The sequence below is a fragment of the Hippocampus zosterae genome, chromosome 18 (assembly GCF_025434085.1).
Source record: "Hippocampus zosterae strain Florida chromosome 18, ASM2543408v3, whole genome shotgun sequence".
In the NCBI taxonomy this organism is placed as follows: Eukaryota; Metazoa; Chordata; class Actinopteri; order Syngnathiformes; family Syngnathidae; genus Hippocampus; species Hippocampus zosterae.
In genome coordinates this window covers 16,230,067-16,245,433 of record NC_067468.1, presented here as the reverse complement: position 1 = coordinate 16,245,433, position 15,367 = coordinate 16,230,067, and the positions used below count along the sequence as shown (strand labels likewise).

The 15,367-nt window shown below is 46.7% G+C and overlaps 2 protein-coding genes across 2 annotated transcripts; both read left to right on the top strand.

Moving 5' to 3' along the window:
- Positions 1 to 816: 816 nt before the first annotated feature.
- LOC127590751 (hippocampus abundant transcript 1 protein-like) lies at positions 817 to 7,930 on the top strand. Its single transcript, XM_052050167.1, has 13 exons — positions 817 to 886; positions 1,545 to 1,699; positions 3,228 to 3,326; positions 3,636 to 3,698; positions 3,966 to 4,093; positions 4,329 to 4,443; positions 4,676 to 4,894; positions 5,321 to 5,434; positions 5,524 to 5,595; positions 6,030 to 6,142; positions 6,552 to 6,649; positions 6,821 to 6,978; positions 7,474 to 7,930. Exons 1-13 carry the CDS (start codon positions 832 to 834, stop codon positions 7,747 to 7,749), a joined length of 1,665 nt encoding a protein of 554 aa, XP_051906127.1. The 5' UTR covers positions 817 to 831; the 3' UTR covers positions 7,750 to 7,930.
- Positions 7,931 to 10,479: 2,549 nt separating this feature from the next.
- On the top strand, positions 10,480 to 15,028 carry LOC127590750 (uncharacterized). The gene is made up of 7 exons (XM_052050166.1): positions 10,480 to 10,563; positions 11,121 to 11,240; positions 11,519 to 11,893; positions 12,488 to 12,601; positions 12,789 to 13,310; positions 13,849 to 13,965; positions 14,131 to 15,028. The coding sequence occupies exons 1-7, from the start codon at positions 10,482 to 10,484 to the stop codon at positions 14,748 to 14,750; spliced, it is 1,950 nt and encodes a 649-aa protein (XP_051906126.1). The 5' UTR covers positions 10,480 to 10,481; the 3' UTR covers positions 14,751 to 15,028.
- The last annotated feature ends 339 nt before the right edge of the window (positions 15,029 to 15,367 follow it).

Below are 15,367 nucleotides of genomic sequence, written 5' to 3'. Positions count from 1 at the left end.
TGAACATGATCTAGTCAAGAAGAATCTTCTGTTTCACTGACATACATTTGATGGTATTTATTTGGGGAGCCACAATCTAGCTTGAAATCTAAAATGAACGAGCTGAGCAATTGTAATGTCGCCACAACGTTAGCTCTTACTTTTCTTTACAGACTCAGTTCCGGTCGGAGAGTTGCGGCTTCACCATATTCACTTTCTCGGGCTCTGCCAAATAGTGCAAGCTGGAAGAAGAGCATGGCGCATAACGCTTTTCTCCTTGCTTAATTGTGTTCCAACCTTCTGTAGAATGCGGACAAAGGAGGAGGAGCGCTTCTGAGTGCTGGAGAAACTGGCATGCGGCACGAAAGGAAGGCTACCCTTTAAACAATAATATTTCTGGTAGTTAATTGTTTATAACTTATCAAACGTTATTGAAACCCAAAACATGAATCTGCTGTCATGCAACCACAACAAAACATTGGCATTATAATAACTACATGCGCGCTTGGGGTTTACTTTTATTAATTTCACAAATTTCTCTTTATGGCATTTTTTTATTCTCTCACAATTGGTATGAATGACTAAATAGGCTAATAATTAAATGAAAATCAGTCAAAACAAATATCTATCCGTCCATTTTCCCGTAACGCGTATCCCAGGGTCGCGGGTGTGCGGGAGCCCAAGAGTAAATACTGTTTTATTACATACATTGAATGATCTAAAACACAACATTCAGGTAAATTCTATCATGTAACATTTGTCTTTACATGTATGTTGGATTAGCATGTCTCTTGTCAGCACGTTTCCTACTATTTTCTTCAGATTATTTTCCAGGACTTTTTCATCGATTACATGCTTCATTTTGAGAACGACGTGTGGCTGTGGCCGGCATCTCTTGCAGCTCCTGGTAGGTCCACACAAACACTCACGCGCACACACATTCGCAGACACCACCACAGCCATTTACACGTGATCAGATTAAAGGACCTCTGTACATTTTCGTCTGTTACTGCCGTACCAACCGGAATACACGTTTCCTTTCAAAGTAACAGAAAACAACCAAATGCACTAACGCGAATCGATGGTCCACGATCAATCTCAGTCTTCCATTTTAAACTAGAATTTTAACAAACAGCATCATTCAGTGATATCACTTTACTGTGTTTACCGAATGAGTAAATGATTGTGACCGAGTCGCCTTTATTTAATCGATGTTATTTACATATTTAACCCAGTTTGACGTGTTACCAGGTTATGTGTTTTACGCGATGTGTAACACGGGTTTGTGTACAAAACAAATGTAATCAATACATACTGTAACGCAAAGATGAGAACCGGTTTATCTTTTGACTTAAAAAAAAAACGGAAGTCTTGTGCTCCATCTGACCAACTTGATGGTGTCAGTGAACGCACCAGTCTCAATGTAGTGAACTGCTGAGTGCTGACCGATCTAATCTGATGGAGTAACTACCCACGCTGAGACGTTGTGGAGATTATTTTATTATTGATTGCATCCGGTTGTTAACCCCTACGCTCGGTCTCGCCTCTTCGGGGCACATTTTAAGGTGACATCCTGGAAGCACCCGGAGAACCGCGGATATCAACGCGGCGAGGATGCTTCGTCACCGGCGGCAAGTGTGAAGAGATGGCGGGGGAACCGCCGGCGGGCACCGGCCGAGTGGTTCTTGTCAAGAAGATCATCATGAAGGACGGAGCCGCGGTGGGTAGATGACACGACTTGTTTATATCATTTTGCATCAACACGACGATCGATAATGTCCTTATTTCACCCTGCACGTGTTATATTGTAAATGTAACGATTTGCGCTGAAAAGGGATCACCGGTTAACATTCACGTCTCCCAATTGATTTGTAATAATGTCATGATTTCATTTGTGGAATTCCTTTTTTCATTGTTAAAAAAAAACACACCACCTGACTCGTATAAGGACGCTCCATTCGAGGTTCCGAACGTGTGTTCGAATGGAAAATGACATCAGGCAAGTTAAATGTCGTTATAAAACGAAAGCGGATAAGCAGGCCCGCATTGTGGGGTTTTTGGGATCGATCAGTCGGCTGAGAACAGAGCGGTGGTGATGTGCACGGGATGGAGCCATTATCTGTTACATAACCGCACTGCCTGGCACACGCGGCGTTCTGTGGCAGTCTGCGCTGTCTGCACCCTCTCGATGCTCAAGCGTCCATTTTAACATCACCGCACTGGACTGTATCGACACCGCGTCGCATCATTGCATGGTCGCAAACGTTTCCTTGCTGATCATTTGAGACGTCATTTTGGAATTTGACGAGCCCCCCTTTGTCTTATTGCGTCGAATTTTGTGTACAGCTGCTTCGATAAGAAAATGACCTCATCTCATTGCTGCATGCCACGAGCATCGACAGAAAAACAAAGATGCATTAGTTGTCGTGGAGTAAAACTATTTTTCTGAATGATTCAGTGAAAATGTATCATTTGAAAATGATGAAAATGTGAAAATGTATCATTTCTAGCAGCACACCTGATGATCCCGAACAGCACACAAATCATTGTCAATTGCTGTTGAAAAGATATTGTGCTTTAACGTTGAATCAAGTTTTATATATACACTGTGTATATATATTGTGTATATATATATATATATATACCACCCCAGATCAGTCATTTTATTTCAAGACTTTTATCAAATGTATAGTTTGAAGCCCTAACCCTGAAATGCTTTGTAATTGAGTAAAAACACAACAAAAGCAGAATGGCAGAGGAAAAGACATCTGCTGAAACGTGTTTTCTGTCCGTTGACTCAATTTAGTGATTCATTTTGGACTCAAGACCACGCCTCGTGCTGTGTGATTTTCTTGAACGTCGCACGCCGCCGTTCTCCACTTGTCGCTGATCTTGCGCGGCAACTTCTTGATGACATTGAGCCTATCGCTCGGGGGTTCTCAAGCCACCTCAATCGTATACGTCGGCCCTCCGTGGCAGTACACCATCCACGTCCGGAGCAAATTGGATGCTTCCGACTTCATCATCTGTGGCCATGACAATATTTTGTTCACATGTGGAGATGCGATATGATGTTCATATACAAAAGGTTGACTGAGTGTCATATCCTGTTTGACTCCTTTTTATGAACGTTCACTGCGACGACTGACATTAAACTCGGTTGACACAATTAGATGATATGCCTCGTTGAACTACAGCACTTGCGTTAATTTGGATATGCTTTGCGTGTGTGTGTGTGTGTGTTTTAGCTTCAACAGGGTATAGGCCGACCCAGCGTGTACCATGCCGTCGTGGTCATCTTCCTGGAGTTCTTCGCCTGGGGTTTGCTGACCACACCCATGCTCACGGTGAGTAACGGGGAACGGTGTCATGTCTGAGGGAAGGCGGAAGACTCCATCACATATTTGTGACATGGAGGCGGCGTGGGGACTACTCGCCACTTCTCACTGACGGCATCTGTGGCCCGTTTTATGAATCGCTGTCGAGAATAGCACTTTGCTTTGTGTGAGTCCTCGGAGCCATTTATACCTTGCTTGCTAAAGTATTGACATCATTTGAATTGAGCTTTTTTTTTTTTTGAAGTAGCAATGAGATGATATTGCTTTTGTTCATTTGAGTAACTTCCGAAATGACTTTGTGAATGTCTTTCTGTGTAGGTGTTACATGAAACGTTTCCACAGCACACGTTCCTGATGAATGGACTCATTCAAGGAGTGAAGGTAAAAACGTTCCCTTCTTCAACACTCAATAAAGATCAATCGGTCGGCTCTGAATGTCCATTTTGCAAATCTTTGGCTTGGAATTAAAAGCAAACGACGCGGCTTACTGCAAATTGGAAACGACTCGCGTGATGAGAGCCTCTCGTGGCTTATTGCGTCGTGTTGCCATCGTTTTGCTCAGAGTGTTTTGTGAGCATTTTTTAAACCAGAGATCGGGTAGATGATCATCTACTGTTGCGATGACCTTTGCTGTCTCTTCCCCTCAAGGGTCTTTTGTCGTTCATGTCTGCCCCTCTGATCGGTGCGTTGTCGGACGTGTGGGGGAGGCGCTCATTCCTTTTGGTCACCGTCTTCTTCACCTGCGCTCCGATCCCCCTCATGAGACTCAGCCCCTGGTAGGTCACCGTCTGCTCACCTTGCAGAATTGCTCCTTTGGTGTGCCGCACGTACGTTTCTCTGTAACGCTCCGAGTCACATTTACGACGTGGTTTTTATAGAGCCCGTGTCGCGTGTTTAAGCGATCCACGAGCAACGTTGATCTTTGCAGTTTGTGGCTTTCTTGACAAATGTCTCTGCGATGTCACTGGTAACTGATGCGGTGAAGAGACTTCTTTCCTCGTCCTTTTCCAGGTGGTACTTCGCCATGATCTCCATGTCCGGAGCGTTCTCGGTCACCTTCTCTGTCATCTTTGCCTACGTCGCAGATGTGACCGATGAAAGGGAGAGGAGTACGGCTTACGGTCTGGTAAGCGCTGACATTTCATGGTCCTCTCCCTTTTATTTTGTGGATTTTGTTGACAAACGCATGCTAACCTGCTAACCGCCGCCTTTTTCATTCATTGCTTTGACTGGGGGGGGGGGGACTTGCGGGATCTTTCCCAACTGTAGCATGACTTTTCCAAAATGACTCATGGCTGCAATTTGTCATCCTTGCAAATGCCGTTTTCCCCTCCTCCTCTCCCCCCCATCGGTGGCAGGTGTCCGCCACGTTCGCCGCGAGCCTGGTGACCAGCCCGGCCATCGGGGCCTATTTGTCCGCATGGTACGGAGACAACCTGGTGGTTCTGGTGGCGACGCTGATCGCCCTGGTCGACATCTGCTTCATCCTGCTCGCCGTGCCCGAGTCTCTGCCGGACAAGATGAGGCTCAACACCTGGGGGGCGCCCATATCCTGGGAGCAAGCCGATCCCTTCGCTGTAAGTGCCGCAACTCTCCATCCGTCCACAATACCAGGAACGAAGAACATTTCCTGTCCTATTTGGCTCTCTCCCTCTCTCTCACTTTCCTGCCGGCTCCGATCCGTCTCCGTATCGCTTCCGGGATACGGTCCTTGACGATGGGGGTGGGGGGCGCCTAGGACAATGATACGGCTCAGACTGCGAATGTCACATGACCAAGCTGAGAAAATTGCAATGTCATTTTCAGTCAACAGCAAGTGGCAAAATGGCCGCCCCATTAGCTGGATAAAAAAAAAACCGCTGGATTTTGCTACTTAATTCGTGGGGGGGGGGGGTCACATACAACGTATTAAAGAGATTTTTGAGTTGAGTTCCCCTTTTAAGTGCTTGGGTCTCGTATTTCCCGCCTTTCAATTCTTCTTTTTTTCTGTCCGTCTCCATCAGTCTCTGAGGAAGGTGGGTCAGGACCCCACAGTCCTACTCATTTGTATCACAGTGTTCCTGTCATACTTACCCGAGGCGGGACAGTACTCCAGCTTCTTCCTCTACCTGCGACAGGTAACACACACACACAAACACACTAGAACAATTTTTTTGGGGGGAGGGGGCACATTTTATTCACCGATACTTTTGTCGAATCCCTGCAGGTCGTCAATTTCTCCTCGACAACGATTGCTGTTTTTATCGGAGTTGTGGGAATCCTGTCCATTGTGGCTCAGGTAAGAAGATTTTTGCATTACAGCTCGTGACGGGAAATAAGGAAACCAAAAAAATGAAAAAAACAAACAACACTTTAATATACTTTTTTTGTGGTTGGTGCTCGCCATCAACGTTTTTGGTTAGCAGGGCTGGGCGACACTAATAAAAAAACAGGGCTTATTCATTGTTTTTTTTTCCCCATCCCTCAACCGACTGCCTTTCAAAATTTAATAAATTTCATAAGCGGAATCATGTTCACATGATTTTGTGCAAGAAAAGAAAGAATCAGACGGTGAAGTTTATTAAGGATCTGGTTCACTTACAATTATTTACGATTGTGAATAATAGCAGTAATAATAATAGAGGTTTTTTTTTCCCTCTTATTAACTCTTGCACTGAACGTCATCGAATATGCATCCGGACCTCACCTGGTGTCTCTGTTTTCCCTCTTTAGACGCTTGTCCTCACACTGATGATGCGGACTCTGGGTAATAAAAACACTGTTCTGTTGGGTCTGGGCTTCCAGATTCTTCAACTGGCCTGGTATGGCCTTGGATCAGAGCCTTGGTGAGATTTGTTAATGAATCAAGCCCCCCCCCCCCCCACCCCCCCCGTCTCAATTAGTAGCCAAAGTTTGCCCGGCCCGATTGTTGGGTTAGCGCCACGACTTAGCCATCAGTTTTCACAGTCACACCAACAGTTTTGCTCGTCAAACATGTTTCAAATTTGATGAGGGCGGGAAAAACCGTTTGCAAGCCGTAGAACCGAATGTCTGGCAAAGCGTCTTTGCAACTCTGCAGGAAAACCCCCCCACAATGTTCGCTAACACTCGCAAGCCTTGGCTGCTGACCTCCTTCAGGCTTTAGTCTATTTTATTTTTTTGTCTGTGAACATCTCCCTTGTTCGGACCCTCCTTCAAATCATGTTTAAATTTTTTTTTTTTTTAATGATGCATGCATTGTGTTTATGTGAACAGGATGATGTGGGCAGCCGGCGCCGTGGCCGCCATGTCCTCCATAACCTTCCCCGCGGTCTCCGCTCTGGTGTCGCAGTCTGCCGATCCCGATAAACAAGGTGACCACGAGACTTTCTCGCCTTTTTCTGCAGCCATGTCATCGGGTCACTGTGCCAGTACCGAGATTTGGCGGCGGCTCTCATCACGTTCTCGACAGCGTTGAGAGTTGCGCTGCGGCAATCTGTTCTGAGCAACTGAAAGATTGACCCCGAGTTTGTGTGTGTGCGCAGGTGTGGCTCAGGGAATGATCACGGGGATCCGAGGTCTGTGCAACGGTTTAGGTCCAGCGCTGTATGGATTCATCTTCTTCCTCTTCAATGTGGAGCTGAACACCATGGACCCCATCCAGGGAGACTTTGACCCTTTGCCCCTTCACAGTCCCACTGAGGTACAAGCGCTCAAAGAAATGAAAGGCACTGAAGGGCGCAATGGGGTTTGAGTTACGGGAAGCCATTCATTCATTCATTCATTCATTCATTCATTCATCATCCGAGCCGCTTGATCCTCACTAGGGTCGCGGGGGGGTGCTGGAGCCTATCCCAGCTGTCTTCGGACAGTAGGTGGGGGACACCCTGAATCGGTTGCCAGCCAATCGCAGGGCACACAGAAACGAACAACCATTCGCACTCACACTCACACCTACGGACAATTTAGAGTGTTCAATCAGCCTGCCACGCATGTTTTTGGAATGTGGGAGGAAACCGGAGCACCCGGAGAAAACCCACGCAGGCCCGGGGAGAACATGCAAACTCCACACAGGGAGGCCGGAGCTGGAATCGAACCCCGTACCTCTGCACTGTGAAGCCCACGTGCTAACCACTGGGCTACCGGGCCACCCTACGGGAAGCCAATTAAAACTTTTTTTTTTCCTTGTTTCATTTAGCAAACGCTCATCCCCGGCCCACCTTTCCTTTTGGGGGCATGTACGGTTGTCGTCGCCTTCCTGGTGGCTCTCTTCATCCCGGAGAAGCCCCCCTGCGCCTCGTCGTCACCTCAGCTGCCGCTGAGCGACAAGCCGCGGCCAGCGAGCGACGAGTCGCTTTCCTCGCTGGCGGGCATCCATATTAACACGCCTCTGCCGGGCAGCGACGAAGAAACTCCCGCCGCCGCCACCAGCGATGAAGATTTTGAGCCCCTGCTGCAGGACAGTATTGTTTGACGGACCAGCGCAAAGAACCACCGCGTGCGGGATTCAACGTCGTCCTTTGGTCCATTGGCATTTTGTTCAAAAGAAGAGCGCCTTCCCATTGCTGTCGGGTGAGTCCAAATTTACAGTACCTCATATTGTCTGACGTTTGACAGTAAAAGGCGCGTTGATGCTTCGCCACGCCGCTCGCTGAGTGGCAGAGCCAGCGGTTGCTTTCGCCGAGCGGCGGGTGCAAAAGTGCTGGCGAAGCTGGCGTTTCGCCGAAATCGAGTGAAAATGAGGTTGTGACCAAAAGGGACCGCGCTGATAAAGGACACCAGCATTTGATTCCATTGAAAGGGGAAACGGCGATATTTTCGTCGCGTTTCTGGTGATTTTGTAGAGTGGGATGATTGCTGCTTATCTTGATGCTTATAGTAGATTTTTTTTTTTGGAGGGGGGGGGTTATCATATTCAGCTGTATCTTTTTAAAGCTGAATTATACAGATGCTAGTCTTTTTATTTTTTATTTTTGGAATGGGAACTGTACGTCTGCAACATATTTAAAGCTGCTAAAGTTTCAGTGTTGATTTGTAAATTTCTTACTCGGTGAGGGAAAAACAAGATACGAGAAGCTATAGTAGACCGGAAGATGATTGAGCCAAATCATAAAATCTTGCATTTTCCATTCCATCAATCCATCCTTTCATCTTGTTCATTTCTTCCCGGATTCCCCGCCATCTCCTCCCGGTCGTCCTTCCATGGAACACGTACAGGAGGCGTCCCGACGGGATGTCTCACATTCTTTTTAATCGAGCATACGGGACGTGTCTTGAGGATAGAAAATATTGAAAAGGGAACTAAAGTTTCATTTGGGAAATCGCAGAGCGTCTGCTTGTCATCGGAGTCCGTTTCCATGTTGGGGACACTACCTCAGATCACACTCAACGTGTTTACTCATTACTTATTTGATCCGTTTTAGAATATATTTAAAAATCAATGTCTGGAAGTACTTTTGAGTATTTGAAAAGGACCGTGACATTATTTTTGCATACATTCTGGTGCTAGTTCAATATAAGATGACATATTCTGAAGGGGAGACTCCGACTCGTGCGATATATGACCACCTTGGTACAAATATGTATTCTCAACATCGCACCAATTTCGGCATCATCGCTGAATGCGCTCCCACGTTTTCCTTTTTACTCAACCACACACAGACGCAACCATAAATTTGTTTTGCACAGAAGCAATGTCTTTGTCACTTTGCGACTGAGTGCGTCTTTACGATGCAAGGTCGGTATCATGTTTGCACTCGATGAAAACTAGAGAAAAGACTGACCGAGGAATGTCCACAAGTTTAACTGTAGATAAGAGGCACAGTGTACAGAAGTGTTTGCTTTATGACTGAAAAGTGTAACTGAACATGCGAACGTTTGGGTCCTTGAAATTATTTGGTGTCCTCACTGACACAATATGAACGGGGACTAAACTCTGGCACATTGAGAGATGAACGATATTATCGGAAATCCATCATTTGAAGATAGGATTTTTAGTTGAGAAACTAATCCTTGAGCAGGGAGGGGCTGGGGTGGGGGGCGTTTCCCGGAACTCATTGAGTCAATACTCAACTGGCTCATACGAAAATAGTCATGTTTTCACCATCAACGTTTTCGTGGACTCTTCGCTTTGAAAGACGCTAACTTTACAATTGGAATAAACTGCCGCCGAGACAACAATATTTCAGCATATCATACATACAGTGTGCCATCCAAAAATAGACAACTGTTAATTGTGGGGGGGGGCGGAGAGGTCTCTCAAAATTTCCAAACTCATATCACAAGTATCGATGCAAATCTGCACCGTCTCATTTGATTGTTAACCACTTTAATGAAAGTTCTTCCGCGGTCAAAGTGTCCCAACACTGAAATACTGTACATGGATTTAAATGTTTGTGATTAACTGTACATGGAATTCACTGTAAATAAAATGTGTGTTCTGAATGTGTTCGGCCATGTTGTTGATCATGTGATAATTAAACCATAATTGGACACCATCTTAAGTCCGTCTGAGCTTGTTGTGTTTGTACTTTTGTGTCATTACGGATGTAATTGACCGTTTGACCGATTTCTATTCAGGAGTTTAAACTGCAAGGGCATCACCAGGGAATTGAAGCGCTGGGGAAAAAATAAAAAGCCCCTCTTTATCATTGAAACTGCTATTTTTGCCCGTTTCTTTTTGTATTTGTTACTCACTTGTATTCTTTGGTATTCGACTCAGCATGACTAATTTTGTTAGTTTGTTCTTGGTTTTACTGTTTGGTGCTTTCTTTGAATTATTATCTGTTCATATTTCAATCTATTTTCTAGGGCAAATATAGTCACAGGAACTCAGTCGTTATCACTTATGACCAACCTCTGCATAAACATTCATAAAATTATGATTTTGTGCAGAAAATTACCCTCTCTCAAGTAACTATAAATGGACAAACTTTATATAAGATTAAGACCCTGAGTAATACAACTTGATGATTTATTAATCGTGCTTATTTAAGTTGTAAACATCTCCAAAATATGGGACCAATAAAGATGAGCTTATATCAGAAATGGAGTTGCCAAGGTATGTAACTCAGCTAAACACCGCCCTCTCCTGGGCAACAGCCATTACTACCCGTAAACCTCGTGTAACTGGCGTCCAATCAGAGCCTGGATTGTCGATCACGTGATCATTACGTCAAGCAGGAGAGGAACCAAACGGCAACGAATATGGAGGACTCGCCAATCAGCTTCACGCCGGAGATATACTGGACAGAGGAGAAAGAAAGGACACTCATTTCATTCTTTTCCAGTGAGTAAACATGGGCACGATTTCAAACCCTAATACTTGACAAAGAACCGTCCTGTCAAAGTTTGGAGTGCGTTGCGAATCTCGCGATGTTACAGTTGCATTGGACATTATTTGGGCAACCGTTGCTCGTTTCGACCGATTGTTGCGTAGGAAATGAGCAACTGACTGATCACAGCAATGGCGACCAGCAACTATGGGCAGATATTTAGCAGCCAAAATACGCTGGCGACAGAAGACGTTGCCGTCGTGAAAAGACACTTTTCAATACTCTGAATTAAAAAAATAAAGGGTGTTTAGTAGAAATGGCTGACATATTTTAGGTTTGCTTTCAAATCTGAAAATTGTTATGAGAACAAAGCAACAAATGTTGCAAAAAATTGTGTGTTGTATTGAACTAAAGGAGGCGGCTTCTGTGAAAGTTTTTTTTTTTAACAACACATTCAAATTTCGGGTCTTTCAGGAATTACTGGAAAAAAAAGTTAGATTATGTATTTGTGAAGATTATCACGAGTGAGACCAAAATGTATTACTCTTATTTTTACATTTATTTTTGTTAGAGAACAGTTGCCTGTGGAACCATAAATTAGAAAGCTACAAAAATCGACCGCTGAGATGGAAAATGCTGGAACATTTGAGAATTCTTCTGTCCGCCCAACCCCCACCAGCTCCTTTCACAGGTATGTGTTAAAACTCTAGAAAAATATCACTCACTACATTTCAAGAAGCTGTGACGGCATGACCGTTTGTATTCCACCAAGTATTAATGACTAGTACGGCCACAGTGTCGTGTTTGTTATCCAGCCCTCCATTTTCAGAACCACTTATCCTCACAAGTGCGATCAAGTTGCCGTTCGTTGTATTACTGCACATATTAATCTGGCGATGAAACTTCATTCTGCAGAACCGAAACCTCCCCCCTCCCCCAATCTTACACTGATCCGTTTTCCATCTCCAGTGGAAGACATCAAGAGCAAGTTCAAGAACCTTCGTACCACCTTTCAAAGACAGCACAAAGCGGTGAAGGCGAGTGAGGTGCGCGGTCCAGATGTGTTTGTACCGCAGTGGAAGTACTATCAGCAGCTGATGTTCCTGCAGGCGGCAGGCGGCCCGGATGACTGCAAGAATGCCCCTCCGCGGTCCTCGTTAATTGTTTCACAGGAGGAGAGCGAAAATGTTCTCACCTCTCCGGGACTCATCATCTCCATCCTTCCACCGGAATCCTCCCCCACAACAACCACCACCTCCTCGCCATCCTACATCCTCTCAAACATGGTCGCGAAATCCTTTTGGACAGAAGAGAAGGAACGTGCACTTATTGATTTCTACGCAGGTAAGTCAACTCATTTCACAACAGCTAAGAGAGAAATTGCCCACCTCATTGCAAATGAGCCTCGTCTAATTCGCTAATAGCAACGCTAATAGCAATGCTAATAGCTACGCGCGGTTTAAGTGAAGCGAATAACGTCTTGCCCGTACGGTTGCCCCTTTTTCTTGATGTTATTGTACGTGGATTGTCGATAGACGAATGGACATCATTTGTCATTCATCTGAAACATTTTGAGCTCCCATCCACCAAGTTAGAGCTTCTCATGTGCCGTAGCTTGAGCGGGAAGATTTATTATTTACAACAGTTTGATTAGGACTCTTGAAAGAGCTTTAAAATCATGCCAAAATCTCTCCTTCAATAGCGGTGTCGTACTCTTGCGTAAAATTGAGCGGTATCTCGAAATAGCTGATTGTTTGTCCGCCGGGCGACTGTATTTCATGTGCTTATCAACGTCGGGGACATTTTCGGGGCAGAGTATCAGTAGTACGCAATGTGTAAAGGTCCCTTGCAGCCTTCACACAAGGACGCACGGATTGTTAGACTGGCAGCGTGTTTCTTGGTTGAATGGGCTTCATGTGTGTGTGTGTGTGTACGCAGAACACAGCTGCCTGTGGAACAAGAAGTCCAAAAACCACAACAATCGTCCGCTCCGACTGAAACTCCTGAAGATTCTGAGGAGACGGTTGTCCGACCACTCTTCCACCTTCTCAAGTAAGTATCTCGCTGATCTTTGTTGATGTGTAGCATCAAGCTACTTCCTGTGTTGAGAAGATGACGTAAGGATCAAAACCCAAACGCAGAAACCAAGCCACAGCCAATAGAAGGCCGGAGCCGGATCCCTGCGCTGCAAAGCCAAAGTGCTCAGCAAGTTTGTTTTTACTTCTCTACTGTCTTGCAGTTGAAGACATAAAGTGCAAGTTCAAGAATCTTCGGACGGTTTTTAACCGCGAATACAAAGTGGTCCAAGTGAGCAGGACCTCCGATAAGCGCTACCACTCCAAATGGAAGCATTACCAGCGGCTGCTCTTCCTCTGCGAGTGGTGCAAAGACGAAGAGAGCCCGGACAACCCGCGGGAGACGCCGCCCCGGGAAGCGCCGGAGCTCGGGCGCCAATCGCCGGCGTCCGCCCCGGGTGGCTCCTCGCGCTCCACCCAAACCAACAACTCCTCTGCCATTAAACAGACGGACGCCGACAGCGATACCTCCGCCGGCTTCCACGTTTTCACGGCCGCTCCGGATTACGCTGAAGCGCGGGACCCAAAAACCGCTTCGCCATCCGGTTCACCGCCGGATGGCAAACCTTGTGCAAACCCTCCCCCAAGAAAATCCAGTCCGGTTCAACTGGAATGCGGGCCCATCTCTGACTCCCGCTGCCGCTGGAATGAGAGCAAAGTTCACCAGCTCATTTCGTTTTACTCCGGTATGTACATTGCAGGGGAAGACAATTGTTGAAGTCGTGAACTCTGCACATTCCTCACAATATTCATTCATTCATCTTCCGAGCCGCTTGATCCTCACTAGGGTCGCGGGGGGTGCTGGAGCCTATCCCAGCCGTCTCCAGGCAGTAGGCGGGGGACACCCTGAATCGGTTGCCAGCCAATCGCAGGGCACACAGAGACGAACAACCATTCACACTCACACTTAGGGACAATTTAGAGTGTTCAATCAGCCTGCCACGCATGTTTTTGGAATGTGGGAGGAAACCGGAGCACCCGGAGAAAACCCACGCAAGCCTGGGGAGAACATGCAAACTCCACACAGGGAGGCCACAGCCGGAATCGAACCCGGTACCTCTGCACTGTGAAGCCGACGTGCTAACCACTGGACTACCGGGCCGCCCCTCCTCACAATATATGTGTTTAAATGTCAGATTTCTAGCGGAGGAGGTGGGGGGGGGCGTTTTTTGTATCGATCTGAATCCTTTCTCAAGTTGTGGTTTGTTTTGGCCTCATCCCCAGAGCACGACTGTTTGTGGAACTACAAGTCGGAGAGGTACAAGAAGAAGGCCGCCAGACAGAGTCTGTTGGAGACGTTGAGCGTCTTACTCTCCCGCAATGAAGCGCTCCCCTTCACAGGTAACATTCGAGAGGAGCATCAACCGTTTTTTTTTTCACACCCACCTTAAATTTCCTGCTACGTGGTCATTGCCAACATTTTCTTTCGGTGTGTTTTTCCATCCCCGAAATTGTCGATTGAGATCTTCCAGGAAAAAGTCATGTGACGTGTTATTCTTTCAACAGTGAAAGACGTAAAGACAAAGTTTCGGAACCTGCGCACCATCTTCCAACGTGAGCATAAGGCGGTGAACGCCAACAAAACCTGCGGCTCGGAAGACTTTTACGTGCCCAAGTGGAAGCACTACAGAGAGCTGATGTTCCTCTGCGACTCTTGCGACGAAGAGCAGCAGCCCGACGATGTCCTCTTTCAACAAGCCGCGGACGACGGCCTCCATCCTCCGGACTACCAAGCCCCTCCCTCCTCCCCCTCCCGACGGTGCCGCCACTCACCTCAAACCGCCAATCGGGCGGCGAACCAAATGAAGACACTCGAATCTCCGCCCCCGCCGGACGCCCGGCACTCGGTGTCTTCATCTTCATCCTCAACGTGCTCATCTCACCCCGACGGCGGCGTGCCGGGCCACAAACGTGTAAACCGACAGCCGGCGGCGCCGCCGCCGCCGCCCGCCGCCATCGAGGTGCTGGACTTGATGAAGAAAGTCTATCAAAGTCAGATCGCGTCCCCGCATGCTGGCTTCCTGAAGTATGTGGAGGAATGTCTGAACGAGGCTCCTCCGGACAAAGTCAAGCGAATGAAGATGAAGATTATTGAGAGCATCCACAACATGTCCGAAGACGTTTAGGTGGCCCAAGAAAAGCTTTTGAACGTCAACTTGTCATCCAATCGCATCTTACCAAACTCGGATGTGTTACAAGAACGGATTGAGTCGATGTAGCTTGACACGGGCAACCATTTGGAATTTTTTTTTTTTCTGTCGAACTTGGAAAAAAAAAAAAAAAACAATGTGGCATTTTGGTCAGAGCTAAATGTGTACTGTACAAATATCTCAAGGAACCATTTTGGGGAACCACTTTTTTTCCAATATCAGCTCTCAAATGAATAAAAACTCTGGCCAGGGGAGCCATGATTTTTAATGATTTTTAAAAAACAATTTCAGTCCACTGAATCATGAGGGCGGCCCGGTAGTCCAGTGGTTAGCACAACGGCTTCACAGTGCAGAGGTACCGGGTTCGATTCCGGCTCCGGACTCCCTGTGTGGAGTTTGCATGTTCTCCCCGGGCCTGCGTGGGTTTTCTCCGGGTGCTCCGGTTTCCTCCCACGTTCCAAAAACATGCGTGGCAGGCTGATTGAACACTCTAAATTGTCCCTAGGTGTGAGTGTGGGTCCGAATGGTTGTTCGTTTCTGTGTGCCCTGCGATTGGCTGGACAACCGATTCAGGGTTTCCCCCACCTACTGCC

Bases quoted from the DNA above. Each gene is read 5' to 3' on its own strand.
- LOC127590751 (XM_052050167.1), top strand. From the start codon at position 832: ATGCTTCATTTTGAGAACGACGTGTGGCTGTGGCCGGCATCTCTTGCA. The intron at 3,327-3,635 runs GTGAGTAACGGG...CTTTCTGTGTAG, and splicing joins TGACCACACCCATGCTCACG to GTGTTACATGAAACGTTTCC. The intron at 3,699-3,965 runs GTAAAAACGTTC...CTTCCCCTCAAG, and splicing joins GACTCATTCAAGGAGTGAAG to GGTCTTTTGTCGTTCATGTC.
- LOC127590750 (XM_052050166.1), top strand. From the start codon at position 10,482: ATGGAGGACTCGCCAATCAGCTTCACGCCGGAGATATACTGGACAGAG. The intron at 11,241-11,518 runs GTATGTGTTAAA...TTCCATCTCCAG, and splicing joins CCCACCAGCTCCTTTCACAG to TGGAAGACATCAAGAGCAAG. The intron at 12,602-12,788 runs GTAAGTATCTCG...ACTGTCTTGCAG, and splicing joins CCACTCTTCCACCTTCTCAA to TTGAAGACATAAAGTGCAAG.